Source organism: Pelodiscus sinensis, chromosome 1, assembly GCF_052426305.1.
Source record: "Pelodiscus sinensis isolate ZL-2025 chromosome 1, ASM5242630v1, whole genome shotgun sequence".
Taxonomy (NCBI): Eukaryota; Metazoa; Chordata; order Testudines; family Trionychidae; genus Pelodiscus; species Pelodiscus sinensis.
Window position 1 is genome coordinate 77,190,777 of NC_143052.1, and position 19,813 is coordinate 77,210,589.

Genomic DNA, 19,813 nt, shown 5'->3' on the forward strand with positions numbered 1-19,813 from the left:
TAGCTAACCTTAATGGTCCCCTCCCAACTACTCATCTGATCTGTCTCTTCCCCCACACTGGATCCTAATATTAGTCTTCCATCACAAGATCCCTTTCAAATCTCAGTTTCTTCTCCACCTTTTCCTTTGCTCCTTTCCCAGTTTCCCGCCTCCATGGTTCCTTGTCTCAGACCTCCACATCATGTCCCACTGTATCACTGCAATCTTATTCACTCGCACATTGGTTCCTAGGTATAGGCTTCATATCAATCAGTCCCAGTCTCCAATCACTCCCAGATAGCTGCTCATTTGATCTCAGTGTCCCTGGCTTCCAGTCCCGGCCTCTCTATACAACCAAACCTAGCCCCCTGCTTTCCTATCTCCCAGTCTCAATCTTCTTGCCTAGCCAGTCCCAGATTCAATCTATTCCCACTTCCAGCTTCAATGACTCTTCATTCCCCAGATTTTATCCCTTCTACACTTGAGTCAAACAGCTTCCTTCCCCACACTGGCTCTGCGGCAGGAGCGTATATGTGGGAAGTCTGGCTTTTTCCTTTAGCAATGGGCTAGAGCAGAAGCACTGATGGGGAGGAGGGGCAAAGAGAGTAGCTGCCCCAGGACCTGGTGATTCAAAAGGGCTCAAGACTTCTGGCCACCACCACTGCTACTACATTGTAGTAGCAGTGGCGGCCAGAGCACTGAACTCTTTTGAATTGCTGCTGGAGTGCTGTGCCACATGCTCCGGGCAGCTCTTAGGGCCGGGTTAGGAGCATGCACCATGCTCTGGGTGGAAGAGAGGGCTGGCTGTCATAGCCCCAAGCCTTACACCCAAAGCTCAGCCATTTCCTGGAGCACGGAGCTGCCGCACACCCTCCTCCCCATCTTGCCGAGGAGCCTGCACAGGGTGTCATCTCCCCTGGACTTCAAGGTACATGCTCAGTTACTCTGTGAGGATAACACATGGTAGTCTGGTCACATATAGGAGCCATGATGAAATGGATCATGCTCTGTTGTTCTGAGAGGATGGAACATGCACAACCTTGTCAGCACTAGGAGTTTTGAGGGGATGGAGCAAACTTAACGAGGACAGAATTTTCAGAAATTTTAGTTGTCTTAAAAAAAAAATCAATACATCTCTACTGAGTATGTGTAAACTACAATTTTCCAATGTCTTATAACTTGGTCAGATTTGGGTATATTGTCACAAGGATGGCAAATGGACCATCCCTGATACACACCATCCTGGACCAAATTTATTTCTCTATTCTAAAGGATGGGGAAGCTAGAGCTATACAGAGGAAAGGTCATCAGAACAATTCTGCAGGGACAAAACAATGCATTTTTCTTAGCCTCAGAAGTGGCTGAACTATTTTGGTTGTCATTTAAAAAAAAGGGGGAGGAGGAGGGAGGAAGAAAAATAAAAAGTTCCAGCCTGAGGTGAGTGCTCAACATGGAAAATTTCAATCCAAGTGATGAAAGTTGGCAAAGTTATAAACCTAGCAACCTTAATAGACAGTGTTCCACACCCCATTTACAGTGAATACATACAAACATGTACATAATCTGGTTCTCATATATTGAAATATTTTCCACAAGTATAAATCATAACTTCATTGTGCGTTGGCAGTTTGAATTACACACAGGCACATATACAACACTATGTGAAATACCATTTTAGAAACTCTCCCCAGCAGCAATGTTGATATTTTCCATTTTCTCATTAATGTGGATGTTTTGGTTTACCTGTAACAGCTGTTATCTAGATAGCACCTTATCATGATGTTTCACACAACCATTCTTATGACGATATCAGTCCAACACTAGTTATATATTGCTGATCTCAACAGACCAGAGTAGTTGTCCACAAACATTTTACATCATGCTTCTCCTTGACCCGTCTGTGTTCCTCTCACCCCAGACCACTGTTAGAGCTGAGGCTGGCGCTATAGTGGGGAGCAAGGCCATGACTGGGACTAGTAGTCAAGGCTGGGGCCAGAGCCAGAGCCATGGCTGGAACAGGAAACAGGGGGCAATGCTAGGGCTGCAGCTGAGGGCTGGTTGAAGCAGGGACTAGGAGTGGATCCATGGTTGGGTTGGAGCAGAGTGGGACTGGATGGCTCTCTCTTCCTGCCCTCCCATGTGGACTAGCCTAGGCCACACCAAACCCCCCTGAATGTTGTTCTGCACCCTCACAGTTTAGGGACCACTGCACCAGAAGGAGCTCCCAATTTTTTGTCATTAGTTTGTCAATTTAAAAAAATGTATTTAGGATGTGATTATTATTAAGTTACACTTTTGCCCTCAAGTATTGATGGTAGCCCTTTAAATAACAATCAGCTCCAACTTTAACAGCAGAATCCCTAATAAAAGAGTTAGATTAAAAAGACCACATAACTATTATATTAGAAATGGCAAGAAGGCAACATAGATAACATGTTTCTATAGCCGTTGACTAAAATTCAGGTGATTGATTTTTCTTATTGAACACTTTTCCTATTGAACACCCATTGAACAAAAAGATCAGCCAGCTTAATAAACTACATACCAGAACCAAATGTTACAGTACAGATGTGAGTCTGAATTATATTATTTGAGGTACTAGTAAGTAAGCAGTGTAATATTATAACAAATTCCTTTACTCATAAGGTAAGTCCTGATTCAAAATCCATTGACATCCCTGAGAACTTTATATTGCCTTCTACAGGCTTTGATTAAGGTCCTGAAAAATTAGCTCCTTACTAAACATGCCAGGAGCCATGCTCTCTAAGTAATACATTTTCAAAGAAAGTCTATTTAAAGGAACATTGCAGTGATCTACTCTGGATGAACTGGATGCATGAATGAGTAGTGAAATCAGCTTCTGATAAAATTAAGCATAACTTTTGCATTATTTGGAGATAAACGTCTATTCTGAAATGGCAACCAAATTCCACAACAGTCCCTCAAGTAGCAGCAGTATTCCCTGAATAGTAGGCAGGCACAAACTGCCAATAAGCCATTCAAAACACTTTTCTGGCAACAGGAACATCATTTCAATCTTGCAGAGCATTATCCATCATCCAAAAAGAAATGCTGTCTAAACATTCAAATAGCAAAGAAATAATCTATGTTGGATTGATTGGAAAGGGAACAGCACTAAATATCTTCAGTATATTGAGGATAACACACATTATGTTTCCCTCAGCAGCCTCAAAGGCACTTGGCTGATTCAGTGACTCAAAAATGTCTAATGCCTGACTAAGAGTTGTTATAAATCCAATTCTGGTTCAAGAACTCCCTCTAAAAGGGACACTGGTAAGGAGCTAGCTGCTCCATCCACATTATGAGAAGTTATAGAAGTTCTGTGTACACAGAAGCTGGGAGTGTCCTACCTTCCAAAAATAAGGCATTAGCTATCTCCAGCAAGAGTTGACTTAGGACCTGCCCAAAGGTCTACACCAAACAGGACTTAAATGAGTGATCCCAAATATAGCTGAACTCAGCTAGGATCTCCTGGAACTTAGATAAAGAAAGCATCTCATTTATCTAAGAGTAGCTTGGAGTTTGCTTCATTCTTCTCAGATATTTTTTGTAACAGTATAGTCATCCATCTTCTCATCTATGAAGAATTCACACTAAAGATTGCTAGAGTATAATTATTCTCATCAATATCAACTAGATAATGGAGAGCTTGAGACAATTTTCTTTGGTTAGATCTTTCCCCTTGGTATATAGGAGGCCAGAGAAGACTCTGGGTATAAATGGATTCTGAGCAGCGTGGTTATAAGCCAATTTTCCTTCATCAAGGACAGTCGTCTGCCTGCTTCTTGTAAGCTTACCAGTAAACTAATAAGTTATAGAATAATGTCACTGAAACATCATCTCATCAATAAAGGTGGAACAAAAATAAATCTATATAGTAAGGCTATCGCTATCTATATATAAAATCATAAGACTGACAACACAGAAAGTGTGGCATGTCTGACAATTTCCTACAATATCTTTTGGATATTAAGTTTATGTATCATTTTGGGCCAGTGATTGTATGTAATTCCGTGGAGATGGTATCCATAGCCCTTCCTACAACTACGAAGAGTGGAAGGTAATTAGATAAATGTACTCATGTTGTACTATCTCTATAGAGGTACCATTTTATGGAGACGCTTGTGTGCAGTTGTTTAATCTGGATTCTCTAGAGACCAGCAGACATAGAAAGGACCTTTAGAGAAACACTCTGAACTTAAATTGACCAAGGGCCTTCATTCTGATCCAGCAGGGAGTGTTACAGCCCCTAGGGAAGGGTTGAGGACTGATATTCAAAGCCACTGTGGAGATAGGCTTATTAGCGTGAATGTAGGCTCCTTTATTGTTCTGAATACATTCTCTCTGTATGTTCACTTAAAAGACTTTAAGAATATATGTTCACTTTGAAAGAGCTATGTGGTAAATTAACTATGGCAATTGTGCTGTTTATAGATTCTGAGGAAAAAAGGCAAAGTAGACTCACTGAGGCAACCTGCCTCCCTTGGAAATTCACAGTTTAGGCAGTAGGCCACCTGCAACCTGGAAATGTCCCTGTCAGAAAAGGGAAAGAAATACATGTCTCTGCCCAAGAGAAGTGATGGCTAGAAACTTGAAAGTGTGAGCTTTTGCTGGATTGAAGAGGGGAAATACACATGCCGTTCCCCTGGACTATGGCAATGCGTACAGAAATGTTGCCAATCTTTTTCTTTGACTGGTAAGTAAGTACCTAGGCTGGATAAAAGTTTCCCCTTCAAAAAGTATTTTGCTGCTTCAATATTCGTCTGTTTAAGATGATAGGTTGGCTGTGGAAAAAAATAAAGGTCTAAACTGCTAGTTCTAGATCCAAAGCATGGTCAAACATGCAACTACTCTTTGTCTGCTCTTCCTACTAACTTAGGAAACATGCACGGTAACTCTAACTTCCGTGAACTCACAAGTAAATGAAGAAGACTTCTGCTGTGTAAGACCATAGAAGCCTCCTAGTACTAAATCCTGGGAGACATCACCAATGTTAGTAGGTTTCAAATTTCTGTTAAGAATGTGAGGTTGTAGTGAGGTGACTGATCTGACAGGATTCTAATAGCGAAAATGTCCTGGCAGCTGCAGGAGGAAACTACTTTAAGCTACAAGTTAAACAGTTATATGTAACTATTAAATTAGTCGTCAGCATGCAGACATCCTGTTGACACATTTCCCAAAGAATGAATTCTACTCCTTTGAAACGGCAAAGCAACATTTCAGCACATCAGCCTACCAATAATAAAGCCAACAAAAATAAGAACAACCCAAAACCAATATGGCATGACACTTTATGTTCACATATTACTAAGCCACTCTTTAATCAGTAAACAGAATCTGATCACTTCCTTTGGTAAATGAGGCATGAAATGAACGGCCAAATCAGTGTGTCGCCCAGAGTTTTGAACTTTCAAGTGCTTGCACAGGTGGAAACTAATCACTAAACCAAAATATTTGTATGTTGGACTTGTATGAGGCTGGCTAAAAGCAAATTAAGGCCCCAGTTCTGCAATTTGTTCTACATGGATGAAAACATCTTTCTGTACAGGTTCAGGAGCAGGCCCAACAAAACTTTACTCACTTGCTTAGTTCATGCACAATTCTGCTGAGCGCATTGAAGGTTTAAAGCTTAAAATAGAGTCAACATATTTATAGACCAAATTTTCACATAATTGTCTCATAGCTAACTTATTATTACATTTTTCAAACCTCAATTTTATGCCTAAGAGATGTTATATTTTCCATTATTTAATGCAATCCTTTTGCCAATTTTCTTAAAAAGGAGCAAAATAATTCTACCATACCTATCAAAGGAAATGATTATATTTTCCTATGTCTGGGACATCCAAATCTCATTTATTAAAAATATGAATAAAGTGAGGGTATACAGGTTTAGAAAACAGGGACCTCAAGCAAAGCAGGTTCCAGACTTTGAACCCCAAAACAGATCTGAAGCACTTTAATAAGTTACTTAGCTCATCAGAAAAAAATCCCATCCCTGTAAAAATTCATCTTGCTTCTAACTTTATTCTATTTTTAATAATGTAGCGGACTACTGCAAGTGTGACAAATCCATGCCAACATGCTTTATCAAGCCTACCCTAAGGTTACAAGTGCAAACGTAAGTTGGTAGTCTGATCTTACTACCTAACAGAAGTAAGCTCCAAAGATAATGCCTCTCATCAATCCAGAGTCTATGTATGTGACAAAGGGTATGTTTACACTACAGCTAGAGGTACAATTTCCAGAGCAGCTAGATGTAGCTATGACTGAGATAGCTTACTAACAGCAGCAAGGTAGCCAGGGTGGCACTGTTGGCACATTGGCCTATATCCTGAAAACAGTGCTGTTGGACACCTTCTGTAAGTAGCTCTGGAAGCTAGCCTGTACCACCCTCTGCACTTCCCAGGTTGCACTGCTATTTTTAGCATGATAAACCAGTCACAGCTACTACATATATGTCACCTTGAGCTGGGAATTACACTTCCAGCTGCTATACAGACATACCCATAGAGTTCAAATGAGGGACACAAAAATGTATTCATACAGTCACCTTAAAATGCAATGTGCTCATCCCTTGAGTATAAATAATGCTATCTGTAATCCCAGCTAAATGACTGACTTCCAGCAATAAAATAAGTTGACCATGAATGTGTACAGTGCATGGATAACTAGGAATAAAATGAGAGTCATCTCTGGAAATGAGGGGTATTAGAAAAACACCTATCAGTCTAACAGCTGAGGTGCTTTCTCTATGGTCCCATAGTATAAGGGTTTTAGTTCTATTACTAGAAGACTTACCTGGCATTGTTCCATTCCTTCAGAGTAGGGGTCTAGTGGTGTGGGAGATGCAGGTGTCAGGGTAGGGGCTTTGGGATGTGGGGGGCTCAAGGCAGGAGGCTGGGAGCATGGGGTGTGGAGGAGTCAGGGTTGGGTTGGGAGTTGAGGAGAGGGTCAGATTAGGGGACTGGCAACGTGGAGGGCTGCAGGAGTCAAGGTTGAAGGATTAAGAGGGGATTCGGGGCAGGGGATGGAGGTGCAGGAGTCAAGTCAGGGAGTTGGGAGAAAGGGGAGTTCAGGGCAGAGAGTGGGGGTGGCTGCCGGCTTCACCCCCGGGTCGGACCCAGGCAGCAGAGGCCAGGCACCCCACCCTCCCTGACTGCCGGCTTCAGGCTGCCAGTGGAGGTGGGAAGGCATGGTCCACCACTGGCACTGCCCAGGACTAGCCTGAGGCAGCAGGGGGCTACCTGGTGATTAGTACTGCCAGCCAACAGCAGTTCGCTGGGACACTTGCTGTCCCCCGTCGTCATTCCTGTATCTGTGCTTCCTGTCCCCCGTGGTCATGCATAAGTATAACTGAGGATAATGTTCCAAATTGTGGAAGAAAACATTGTCCTCATAACTGTCCCTGCTCTCACTCCTCTCTTTCTGTTTGATATGAAACAATCACATTCCAGGAACATCCCATTATCCTGACACAACCAAACCATGACCTTGCTTTAAGTTAGGAGAAGAGGAAGCTGCATACCGAATTTGGTGGTCCTAGCTCTTACCATTTAGAAGGAGTTCTTGAACAAATACTCAAATGGATGGACAGACAGAAAGATGCACATTTTTAAAATATATAGTAAGATGTCAGGAAATCTTCACTGCAGACATTTGTGATTGCACATTCAGGTCTTACATGATTATTTGAACACATCTGGCCTTGAGCTCATCTTTTCCTCCATACATTCCTCCCAGGCTACTGCCACCCAATCTATTTGAGTCATGTGGAAATTTCAGTGATTTCCTTTTGAGTGATTTCATAGCCCTTTTCCTCTCCCTGGGTTCCAATATTGTGTGGAACTTAAGAAGGCTGAAAGCTTCTCAGTGAGGCAGATAAAAAAAATCAAAACAGTCGGCTGTGAATTCTCCTGTGTGCTTTTTGGGATGTGCAGCATGGTGCAGTGGACTGAGCATGTAGCTCAGAACAAGGAACCCTGGGATTCTAGATTCCCCCTCTTCCATGGGGTGGCTTTTAACTCTTTTCATTTCTGTAGACTACACATGGTCTAGTCATGTCACTTTGAGGCAGGTCTGTGGAACCACCTCAAGTTTACAGGGAGGGACAGTAAAGCTCAGGGAGATTACTAGATACAGAAGGACACACAGCAAGTGTGTGACGTTATCAGGAGTACAACTCGACTCTCCTGGCTCCAGGTCCCATTATCTGGGTAGCAGTGTTCTGGAGACAAGTCCAACCAAGATATTAAAAAAGTGGCTGATGATTGTGGGTACCCAACTGGAGACACACTTTTGGGGCCTCGTTTTCAGAAGTGGTGCAGCATTTTATGAAACTCAGTCCCATGTAAACAGTCTCAGATTGGGCACCCCAACCACTGAGCTGCCAAAATCACCAATCACTTCTGAATATTTCTTGGCCTTTTCTATTACATCACATGCATACAAAGGTACTGTGACAATTCCTCAGTACTTTACAAGTGCAGGAATTCCGCAGTATTCCAAAAAGTGAAAGGCAAATGTCATCAACTTCATTTTTGTGACAAGCGTTTTGCCCAGCATGTGATAGTCTTAGGTCATTGGAGGTACAGGATTGGGATAACAGGGACAAACAAGATCAGGAAGGAGGTGAGCTGACAGGGATTCAGTAAGAATACTGTACAGCATTTGTCTGTAATGACACTGCTTATCCATCTGACACTTGTGTGGTGGTGTTTTTTTAAAACTATATGTACTGCAGTACAAGACATGTCTTATTTTGTCCATCTGCTGCATTCTGTCTGATGCTGGTTGACTTTATTAAAAGCTCTAAACTATAAATTTTCTGTGGTGAGACTAGTCTTCTTTATTATGTATCTGCTCAGTACCTAACACAATGGGGCCCTGAACATTGATTGATTGCTAGGAACTACCTTAATAACAACAACAATTGAGACAAGAGTCCAGCCATTGGAATGTGGCAATACAGATATTAACTTGCTGTGTGGTTTAGGGTAAATCACTTAACTATTTGCCTCTGTTTCCTCATCAGTGAGGTGCCAACATGAATTATTACTTACTACTTTCTATTCAAGGATGTTGTACAGGTTGGACCTTACTGATCCAGCACCCTTGGGACCTGGCCAGTTCCAAACGAGAGAATTTGCCGCACCAGGGGAGATCTCCTGCCACCAGCCTATCACCTGCTGCTGGCAGGCTGCCCCATCAGGCTCCCTGCCTCTCCCTCTATTACCCCAAATCTGGCTGGGCTTCTTGTCCACATACTGCTGGCTCCCTGGGCAGCACAGGCTCCAGCTCTTGCCATGAGGTCTCTGGCCCCATGCATCCAGGGTCAGTTGTGGGGCTCCGGCCCCAGCCCTGCACTCCAGAGGCTGCTGTGGGACTCCAGTTCCGTGCAGCCTCTGGGCTCCAACTCCACACCCATGCTCCCTGGAGATGCCACAGTGCCCTGGTCCCGTGCTCCTGGGGGGGTACTAGGACACCCATTTCTGTGATGATCCATGCTGCCGGGCACTCCGGCCCCGGTCTCACACTGTCCCCAGCCAAGTTGCTGACCCTGTTACCTTACACCAGCTGGCCCTCCTGCCCTTAAGCTCTCAGTCTCTCTGGTCCAGGAGCACCCGTGGTCCTGCCAGATGTTGCCAGACAAGAGAGTGACGGTTTTTGGAGGTACAACCTATAGCAATTAATAAATGTTTGCACAGCATTTATTATTTTAATGTTTGCAGATTTTTGTAAGATACAGTTTACAAAGTACTTCCATTTTCTTTGTATATTTTATAATTATTACTCAACATGTAAATTCAAAACAAACCAACCTAGGAATTTCTGAGGCAGTGCAAAAGGACCCAAAGACACATTTTCAGACCATCCTATGAGATTTAGTCCTGCCGCTAGTGTGACTTTTATGGAAGATAAATCCATCCTGCCCCTGAAAATCTATTTTTCTACACTAAAGTCATTGCACATTCAGCAGCATAGTTGATCCCCTTTTCCCATTCTTACACAAAAAAATCTTTGATTTCTCATTACCCTGGTGAGAAAGTTTTATCAATAAGATTTGTCTTTTGTTCCACTAAAAACATTTTTCTTCATCTACAGTGTGTTTTCTTTGCAACACCGAACATTATGTTTCATATTAGCTTCAACTTTGCCTAAGTGTTGCTTTTTCTCCAGATGGTGTAGTGTTATACACAAATCTATTAGTCATTCCATTTACTCCACTGCATTGAAATAGCAGTCTACCCTCCTAGAACAGTAGATAATTAACTCTTTAGAAATAAAGCTAGTATTTTGCCAGACATAGAGCTCTTTCTGAATGCAAAGCAAGCAGACATGTATGGGGATTACTATAAAATATTGTCAACAAGATCGGTTCTTGTAACAAAGACGACATGTTGGGTCAGAAAACTAATTCTAATATATAATATTTCTCTGATGGCATAACAACATCATTAATAGTAATTTGTATTACCATAATGCATAAGTGCCCTAGTCATGGATCAGAGCCCCATTGTGTTAGGCACTATACAAACACAAAACAAATAGACAGGCCCTGCTCCAAAGAGCTTGCATGTAGATATGGGCAAAATATTGTGGAAAACATACTCTGACCATCCTGAATATTTTCCCATTTTTAAAACTGAACCTCCATTCAATCCCAGGCTCTGAATACAACTTCCCCTACCTCTGTACACTCCCCAGATTCCAGAAGGGACTGAAACAAGAAGTGCCATAATGGAACAAGATAGTCTGCTCTCATGGTAACTCCATCTGAAAAGGGAAGTGTAAGGCATTGTGTATATGTGCTTATGAGACTTTCAGTCCAGTTTACATGAGGTTAAGGTACTTTAGATAAGCACTGGAACTGAGTGCTTATATAATCCAAACCCAAACACTGAGCATTTCAAGTATCCCTTCATCAAGGTTTAATATGTACTCATAGACTTCAAGGTCAGAAGGGACCATTTTGATCATCTAGTCTGACCCCCTGCACAATGCAGGCCACAGAATCTCACCCACCCACTGCTAGAATAATCCTTTCACCTATATCTCAGATATTGAAGTCCTTGAAATGATGGTTCAAAGACCCCAAGATGCAGAGAATCCTCCCGCTAGTGACCCGTGCCCCATGCTACAGAGGAAGGCGAAAAACCTCCAGGGCCTCTGCCAATCTACCTCAATCACTGTATCACATTGACCTATACACCTGCAGAAAATATATACAGTTGCTATCAGGATCTGAGCAGGTTCAGAGGGGATCCAGTGGAACTAGAAGAGCTGTGAATCTAGGACCTTGTCTATTCCTACCTGGAGATTGATCTTCCAGGGTTTGATTTAGTGGGTCTAGTAAGGACCTGCTAAATCGAACACCGATGGCACTCTCATCAACCCAGGTAGTCCACGGGGTTGAGGGGAGTAAGGGAAGTTGACAGGAGAGTTTCTCCCATTGACCTCCCGCAGGGGGGCCACTGGAGATATTTGATTTAAATTATATTACTCTCACAGTGTAGACCTGGCCTAGGTTCAGTGACAAAGGGATATTGTTAAACCAAATCCATGACCTAACTGGCTATCCTTCCCCTCAGTGAGCCCTAAGGGGATAGTTGGATATTAATGAGAGAGGAACTTGCCTCCAATCCCACATCAGAGCCTAATACTGAGCATCCAGTCATTGCTCAGGGCAAAGAGAACAGGCTAAGTCTGATCAGCAGATAGCTACTAGTGCACAGCTTAGAAATGGCAATAGAAGTGGACATGCTAAAGAAGGAAGAGTAAAAGCAATAAATACAAATGACAGATTTGTAATTGTAATGCCCAATCCTCAAGCAACATTGTGTCCACATGAATTGTATGTAAATAAAACACACAAAACGGTTGAAGCAAACTTAAGCCCATTATGGTAGAGAGAGTGCTCTGGTTGCTTGTGCCTTGCCGTTATAGATTTGGCACTTGCAGGAGATCTGCATGAGGGTAAGGGACCCATGACCGCCACCTCCCCTCATTGCCTTGCCTGGTCTAAAAATAAACAATGTGTAAAGTTAGAAAATATGCTAGAGCTATGAGGTAATTGAGGTTCTTTCTGAAAAATAAAGAACACTGGCCTCAACAAATGAGAAAATGTGATTGAATCTTTCTTGGCATGATGTTAGCAAGGAATTCTGGAATGATGAACATGGTACAGGTTGCACCTCCCAAAACTGGAATTCTCTGGTACAGGAACGTTCATGGTCCAGCCAGACCATGGATGTTCCTGGATTTGAGAACCCCAGTAGCTTAGTGGCAGGAGGATAATCCAGGAGTGTCCAGGCTGAAGCAATGGGATGGGGCAAGGGCCAGAGCTGGCAGCAGCCCCCAGCAAACTATGGCACTAGGACCAGGTTGGGGCAGCCTCTAGCAATGCAGGACTGGTCTGGCAACAGTCCGTGGCAGCACAAGGCCAGAGTCAAAGCCCACGGGCTGCCTTGAGGCAGAAGCCTAAGCCCTCAGCAGTCCAAGAAGAGCCAGAGCCAGCCCCATGGCAGCCCATGATAGCGCGGGACTGAAGCCTGTGGTGGCAGCAGTGGGGCCAGCAACCCAGCAGGCAGCCTGGCTGGGAATGGAGGTAGTGGAGGGGTCTGGCCCCTGGAGCTGGCAGAGTTGGCAGCTAGGGACTGTGGCAAGAAACCTTCTCTAGTCAGTCCAATTTCCTGGTTTGGGATCGGTCAGGCCTTGACGATGCCAGATCAGGGAGGTCCAACTTGTAGTGACAGAGTCATGACCTAAGTGATTTACAAGCCTAAGACTCATTTTCAAAAGTCATTTTAGGCCATTTTTAAGGTATGTAGGCACCTAATGATTTCATGGTGACATATCTAGATGCTTTTGAAAATCCCCCCACTCACCGAACTTTTAAAATCAGGCCCTTAGGAGCTGTAGTCTCACTGAAAGAATTGGGCAAAGATTCTAAAGGACTAGAGGTGCTTTGGGAAATTTACAAAATAAATACCTTGTTTAGTATTTAGGAATGCTAAATAAAAGTGGCAACAATAATAATCATAGAGGTGTAGTCCTGTGTCTGAATCTGGTACTTGTCCTGACTGCCTTCCTGGCCTTGGGTAAGTCATTAACATCTCTGCTTCACTTCCTCCATCTGGAAAATTTGGATGATACTCCTCAATTTGGATGATACTGCTCATCTCTGGGAAACATATGAAACTTAATTAGATACTTTGAAGATGAAAAAAGGAAAATGGAGAGGAAAAGTGGGTGAGGTGATATCTTTTATTGGCCCAACTTTCAAAAGCTTGTCTCTCACCATCAGAAGTTGAGCCAATAAAAGATATCACCTTTCCCACCTTGTCTCCCTAATACCCTGGGGCTGACACATTTATAACCACACTGCACACAACAATGGGAAAATGTTCATTTGTACTGTATTAATTATTTGCACATATAACACCTTTGATCTGAGCTTCTGCAAGAGACATGCAAGCATCGCAAAATTGACGTGAGGAAGGAAAATACAACATAGCCTTGTAGTAGATAGGCAAACTCAGACACAGCTGGATGCTGTCCCAGAAGTTTTGATACAGCTTGCTGCTTTAATCTAACCACCAGATGACACTGCCTCCCAATGTCCAGCTTGAATGGCACTTTCTGCTCAGTGCAAGATTTGAAATAAGCTCACAAAGATGGCAACTGCAGCAAGAAAGTAATTCTTTTCAGGATGGTCTCCACAATCACATTGTGCTTACAAAACCCATTTGCACCTCTGAATGCAAATTTTGAATTCTCAAGTATTATTATGTTCTAAGAGACGTCTCCGCTATTTGAAAATGCAGCCAAAAGTTTGTTTAAATAACTGTTCCCCCCCCCACACACACACACACGTATTATACTGCACAGGACTTCTATATCTCTCGCACCCCCACTAAAACACCACCGCTGTGCCAGTCAGAATTAATATGAGATTTTCAGAAAGAAACTGGAACAAGAAAAAAAGTTTACCTCAATATTTTTGAAGATCTCTCCCCTTGCCCCCCCGCTCATCATTTTAATCCACATTAAAAAGCTTCCTGGCTTCTGCAAAGAATGGAAGTTCTTATCAACAGCCTTTGTGAAACTGATACAATTAGCAGGAGGGATGTATTTTAAATCAGAAAGAGATCACAGCTGAATGGAAGGGAAGCATACTTTTGGATGTATATATTTATTCAGCCAATTGATGTCAATTTAATACAACACCTTTTTAATAACAGGAAAACACAGTTCTATGTACATTTAGTCAGGTCTAAAATAATATATCAGCCTTCCCAAAATGTCTAAAAGGAGACTCCCCTTATGAAAAAGAAATGTAATGTATTTTACAGTCCTGTTCCCACATACTTTTGTAGACAGTATTCCATGCTGTTAGAGATACTAAAATAATATAGGATTGTTAAGGAAGGTCATAGCTGATGGAATGATTTGCTTTCATTTATTAGTTGCATTAATAATTCACTAAAGTGTATGCACATCCTCAGTATATATCTTTGGAATAACTTGTGCATGGAAACAATAAAAAAAAATCCATAAACTGGCTTCAGATAAAGTTAGGTCTCCACAAAGGCCGTCACGTTTTGGGCCCAATTTTTCCCACTAGGATGGGACTAGAATCACTCTGAGTGAAATTCCAAATGCAAGGTAACATGCAGTACAAATGCAAACCTGAGACTTTTACAGTCAACGTTTTAGTGGCCAATTTACCCAGAGCATTAACTAGGCTTGTTGAATCATTAGACCCTCCAGAGTGAAATTGCATGTTCTCTCCATGAAAACATAAACTTAACTTTAGTGCCATATTAGCTCTTAATAATAAGTCCATAATTCCATACCGTGCCACTTCTGTTTCCCTGTGCAGATGACATCTAGAAACAAGCGTGATGGGGGGAAAGCCCCCCCAAATCAACCGCCTGCATGATTAGAACTTAGATCAAAGAAGCGGAGCTATCACAACTTGCCAGCAACCCGTTTTTCTTGGCAAAAAGAGAGTCCCCACATTCAGAGCGCAAGCTAAGGCTCATGCTTAAAAACATACATCTCTCAATTCTGCACATAACAGATTAGATTCGCCATGGGACTCCGCCACCCCCACCCTATATTCCTCCCCAAACTTACAATTGGAGGGATGCGTTAAGAAACGGGTGGGAGTCCTGCAAGTTTTCAGGACCCAGTTCCTACATCCAGGCAAACTTCGGGAAAAGTTGTTGCTGGCAGAAAGAAGCAGATTCCCAGAGTACAGTCTGAAAGTCGACGCAGCAACACACCCCTCAGCCAACTCAACTGCCCCTCTGGCTCGGAAGTTCTAGCAGTAAGAAATCCTGGTCAGAGAGTCCCTGGATGCTTCTCCTCTCCCCCCCCGCCCTTGAATATGGGGCTCTATAGCTCTCACTTCAATTAGTTACCACCACGCATGGCAACATAGACATCCGGATTTTGATCGTTCCTTTGCACTCCCATTACTCTGCAGCAGGTTGCTACAAACGAGGTGCCAGAGACTTTAAATAACGTGGCTGGGCTGGGTGCACTGAGGCACACAAGGTTAGGGAACGTGTTAAACTAGATCTTGTCCTTCCTATTGAAAGTGCCACTCTGGATTTAAAGGAGGCACCAGAGAGGGGGTGAAACATGTCCGTAGTACTAAAGGGTCTTATCACTTGCACCCAGTCTTGATCAATATCCCTCCACCTTCCACTGACTCATACGCCTAGGTAGATTTCAAAGTCACAGTTTAGGGGGGGAGAGGGGGCGTCAACATTCGCCCTGAGAAGTTACCTGGCTGCAAAAGCACCCCGCCAGCGCGCTCCCACGTTACCTGCTTTTGTGCCGGGTCTTTAGCAGGTTCCTGCCAAAGGGGGCCATGGCCCGAGCCGGGGTGTTCCTTTCTCCCCCTCTTGTCCCTCGCCTCCTTCCAGCTTGTGTGTTGTCCCAGCGCGTAGGTGGAAGTTGTGCAACGAGCTGCTAAGTTTGAACGACTGGTTTGCTGTTGCGGCTGCACCTTTGGAGTCCTGCCCAGCGTCGATCCTCAAGGAGGCGTTTATGAGCAGGAAAAGGGGGGCAAACTCACTTTCTATTGTGATGTGAAGTTATTTGCAGAACTTGATAAACTTCCAGCCTTGCCAATCCCCAAGGCACCGATCAGCACAGGGAATGGGGAGGGAGGGATTTGCGCGAGGCAAGAACACACAGCAGCAGGAGTCCAACTTTCTCCGCCAGGTTCCAGCCACTTAAGGTCAAGTTGAGCAACGACACAAAAGCCATAATGAAGGGCAGGCAGCAGCTATTCCACCAGGTCTAGGGCATAACAACGATCGCCTTACAGATCAGCCTTAGGAACAACCGGGTGAGGAAGGTGCCACATTAGGTTACCTCTCTGCCCCTTTCTGTACTTTCAGGCACACACGAAACTTTGCTAGGTGCAGCTAAAGCTGTAGCGACTTTGGTCTGCAAATCCTTACTCCGCCTGTGGCTTCAGAATCCTTTCCAAGGGCCTGGTGTTCAAAGCTGCTGATCACTCCAAATCTAGCTGACCCCAGTGAGAACTGGGGGTTGTCAGCACCTTGGCAAAGCAAACGCTAAAGGAAGGCGGTTAGAAAGGGAGCAAGTCTAGGAGACTAGCCAGGGACAATGAAACACAGCATTGCACGCTCTTGCAGGGTGTCCTTTTTTGGCTGGCTTTGTTAAAAGGGAAGTGAAGCAGTTCATGTTTGTTCCAAAAGCCCCGGCATTAGCGCACAAAGCGGATTAGTAATCAAGCGTTGAAAGGGAAAACATGAGTCCCGTTGACTTCAGAGGGCTCAGGATTACAGAGCAGAAAGGCAGCCCCAAAGCAGAGAGGAGAATAGGGAACTGCTGCTGGAAGTTATTGGAGGCAGGGGAGAATGAACTTTTGCCCTGTAACTTGAACAGTTATTTGCACCTTTTTAGAATAGCGAAAAATGTTTCCATTCTGATTTCGTTGCATTTTATATTCACTTGTTTACTCCAGTAAACAAGCTGCCGATGCAGCAGCATCCTGAATTTAGCTCTGTTCCACCTCTGTGGGTGTCTGTATTAAACCGCAGGGTAACGAGGACCAGGCGAGGGGGCTTTATATAAAAGGGACTTTGTTATTTTGGACATTAGAATAGAATACCGCCTTTCCCTCAGCCTGCAGTGAACAAAGCTAGAGCCCATTCCATGGGTTACCTATTACTGGCAGCTCTGGGAATGCCCCCACATACTTTCAGTTCAATCCCACGTCTGTAATCTCCCTGAGCTGTGACTACAAAGAGAGGAACTGGAGTGGAGCCACAGCTTGTTTGGGTGGGTTAGCACATACACCGGGGGAAAAAAATCCCTCAGATTCCTGTGGCTGCTGCCAAGGGATGTTTCATGAAGCAGGATCTACTTTGAGTGATATGTGCCTGATCTGAAATCAACGGGAGTCTTTCCACTGACTTTGGGTCAGGATTTATGTACCCTGGGTGGGGATTTCCTCACCTTTAAACGGGGGCAAAACATTTTCAACACCCTGAAATGTCTACAAGGCAATTTTGGCACAGAATTGCTATTCCACTCTGGAGAATTTCTCAGAGTAAAGTAAGTATTAAAATAAAGTGGTGAGGTTTCCCCCTTTGCCTTTCCCTTGTTGGCAAATCTAAAATTTAGAAGCTTTATTGGCTGCATACTACAATGTTAAGAATTCTAATATAGCTCACTTACTTTTCTCCTCATTACAAAGATAAATGGGAATTGGGCAACATATACAGATGTTCTTACACTTCCCAATTAATAGCTGTCACCTCACAGTATTAATTGGTTGTAACTATGTAAAGTACAGCATGATGTATAGTGGCTTACTTGTCCCTTTTTTTACCTGCAGTTACCAGGTAAATTTAATCATCTGGATGGGCCTCAGGAAACTTAATGCTGTTATGCAAACAAATGACAAAGCAGTTTAAAAAAATAAATCTTCAGACTAAATTTTTACACACATATACACACCTTATTGTTCAAACCTCTAAAGTTTCCATTTTCATTTTAATAGTATGAGTTCTAGGAAAGACTCCTTCAATAACAACTGTACAATTCCATCCAAGTTTGAAACAATATACATTACCCTCTGCACACTTTCAGAAATGAGATTGAAAACATTTGTCTAGTTTACTTTAGAGAAGAGACAAATAAGAAGGGTCATGGTACGTATACAAAGCAAGTTTCAATTGACTATTTCTATAATGCACAAAGAGGGAACATACAATGAATCTGAAAGGAAACAAATTTCAAACTGATAAAAGGACATCGTTTTTTCACACAAAACACAATTAACCCAGAGAACTCATTGTCACAAGATAACACTGAATCCAAAAAGCATAACAGGATAATTTAAAAAAAAATAGACCTTTATATCAATAACATAGCTGTAATGTAGTGCTTTTCTTCATTAGGTCTCAAAATAGTTTACAAAGAAGAGAAATATTGTTCCCATTTCACAGAAGAATATCTAAAATGATAATATTTGAAGAGTGTTCTGAAAGGGACTTAAAAATCTCATGTGCAAGAGCATAACCAACCTGTGGACAGGCAAGAGAGACTGGTCTTTTGGAGGATGGGGTGCAGGGAGGTTAGCATGTGGGGGTACCCGATTTAGCAATTAAAATATTGGTGAGTACAGAGAGGGGCAATGCACCTCCCCCATGCTACTACAAGTCCATATGCCAATGGGGTTAGGGAGACCTGGCCAATTTAAAGGGTCCTGAGGCAGGCTCCCTGCCCATCCTCATTCCTCACCACTTTCAGAAGTGGCCAGCACATCCCTGTAGCCCATGGGAGATGCAAGGGATCTCCATACACTGCCCCCACCCTCAGCACTGACTCCGCAGTTCCTATTGGCTGGGATCTGCAGCCAATGGAAGCTGTGGGGGTGATACCTGTGGGCAGTGTCCTGAGGAGACACCATCACCCACTCCCTGCTCAGGATCCACTGCCAGAAGAGTGTGCCAGTCACCTTGGGGAGCTGCCTGAGGGAAGTACTGACCTCCAACCTCCTCCTGCACCCTAACTGCCTGCCCCAGCCAAAAGCCCCAATCTCTGCTGAAGCCCATACCAACCTCTCTCCCGGAGGCCACACTACCTGCCACACCCAATTTTCTTCATAGAGCCTGATTCCTCACTCCCTCCTGCACCCAAACCTCTTTTCAAAGCATGCGACCCCAACAACCTGCCCCATCCTGGTGAAATGAGGGTGAGGGCAAGCAAGTGATGAAGGGAGTGGGGAGGAAGTGAGCAGGGGCAGGGCCTCATGGAAGGGGCAGAAGATAGGTCGATTGTGTTTGGGTTTGCATGATTAGATAGTTGGCAACCGTATCAGGCAGGCATATGGAAGCCTGGCCAAAAAGCGCACCCAGCAACAAAGCTGACAGTCTGATGGACACCCAGCAGTGAGAATCACTACAGGCCATGCAGGCAACATGGAGCACCCTTTGACTATTCTGTCCTGGGGCCCAGAACTGTTGTCAGTGGACCTGAACACCGAGCACTGTTAAGAGTCAGTGTACTGAACTAGATGGTCTGGAATATTTGTTGCAGAGGGGTAGCTGAGTTAGTCTGTAACTGGAAAAACTTAAAATACAATGAATAGTCTAGCAGCACCTTAAAGACTAACAAAACATGTAGATGGTATGATGAGCTTTCGTGGATAGAACCCACTTCTTCGGTGTCCCTCATGAGCAGGGCTCGCCAAACTGCGGCAAGCCCCGCTCACCAGCCGCACTGTCCAGTGGATCTTACCCACTCCTGGAAAATGATG

The 19,813-nt window shown here is 43.6% G+C and overlaps 1 protein-coding gene across 9 annotated transcripts in view; it reads right to left on the bottom strand.

Moving 5' to 3' along the window:
* The window catches only part of RASSF9 (Ras association domain family member 9), a 36,320-nt gene extending 19,489 nt beyond the window's left edge, over nucleotides 1–16,831 (bottom strand). For 2 of the 9 annotated variants that reach the window (XM_075932684.2, XM_075932690.2), the window contains exons 1-2: nucleotides 15,839–16,831; nucleotides 15,142–15,233 (exon numbers count right to left, since the gene is read on the bottom strand). Coding sequence is in view for 1 of the 9 variants with exons in the window: in XM_006114011.5 (XP_006114073.2) it covers nucleotides 15,839–15,885 (47 nt within the window). In the remaining 8 variants the exon portion in view is untranslated. Of the gene's footprint in view, nucleotides 1–15,141; nucleotides 15,329–15,838 lie in introns of all 9 variants that reach the window. The other 7 variants (XM_025180158.3, XM_025180159.3, XM_025180160.3 and 4 more) reach the window with 6 other exon arrangements.
* Between the last annotated feature and the right edge of the window lie 2,982 nt (nucleotides 16,832–19,813).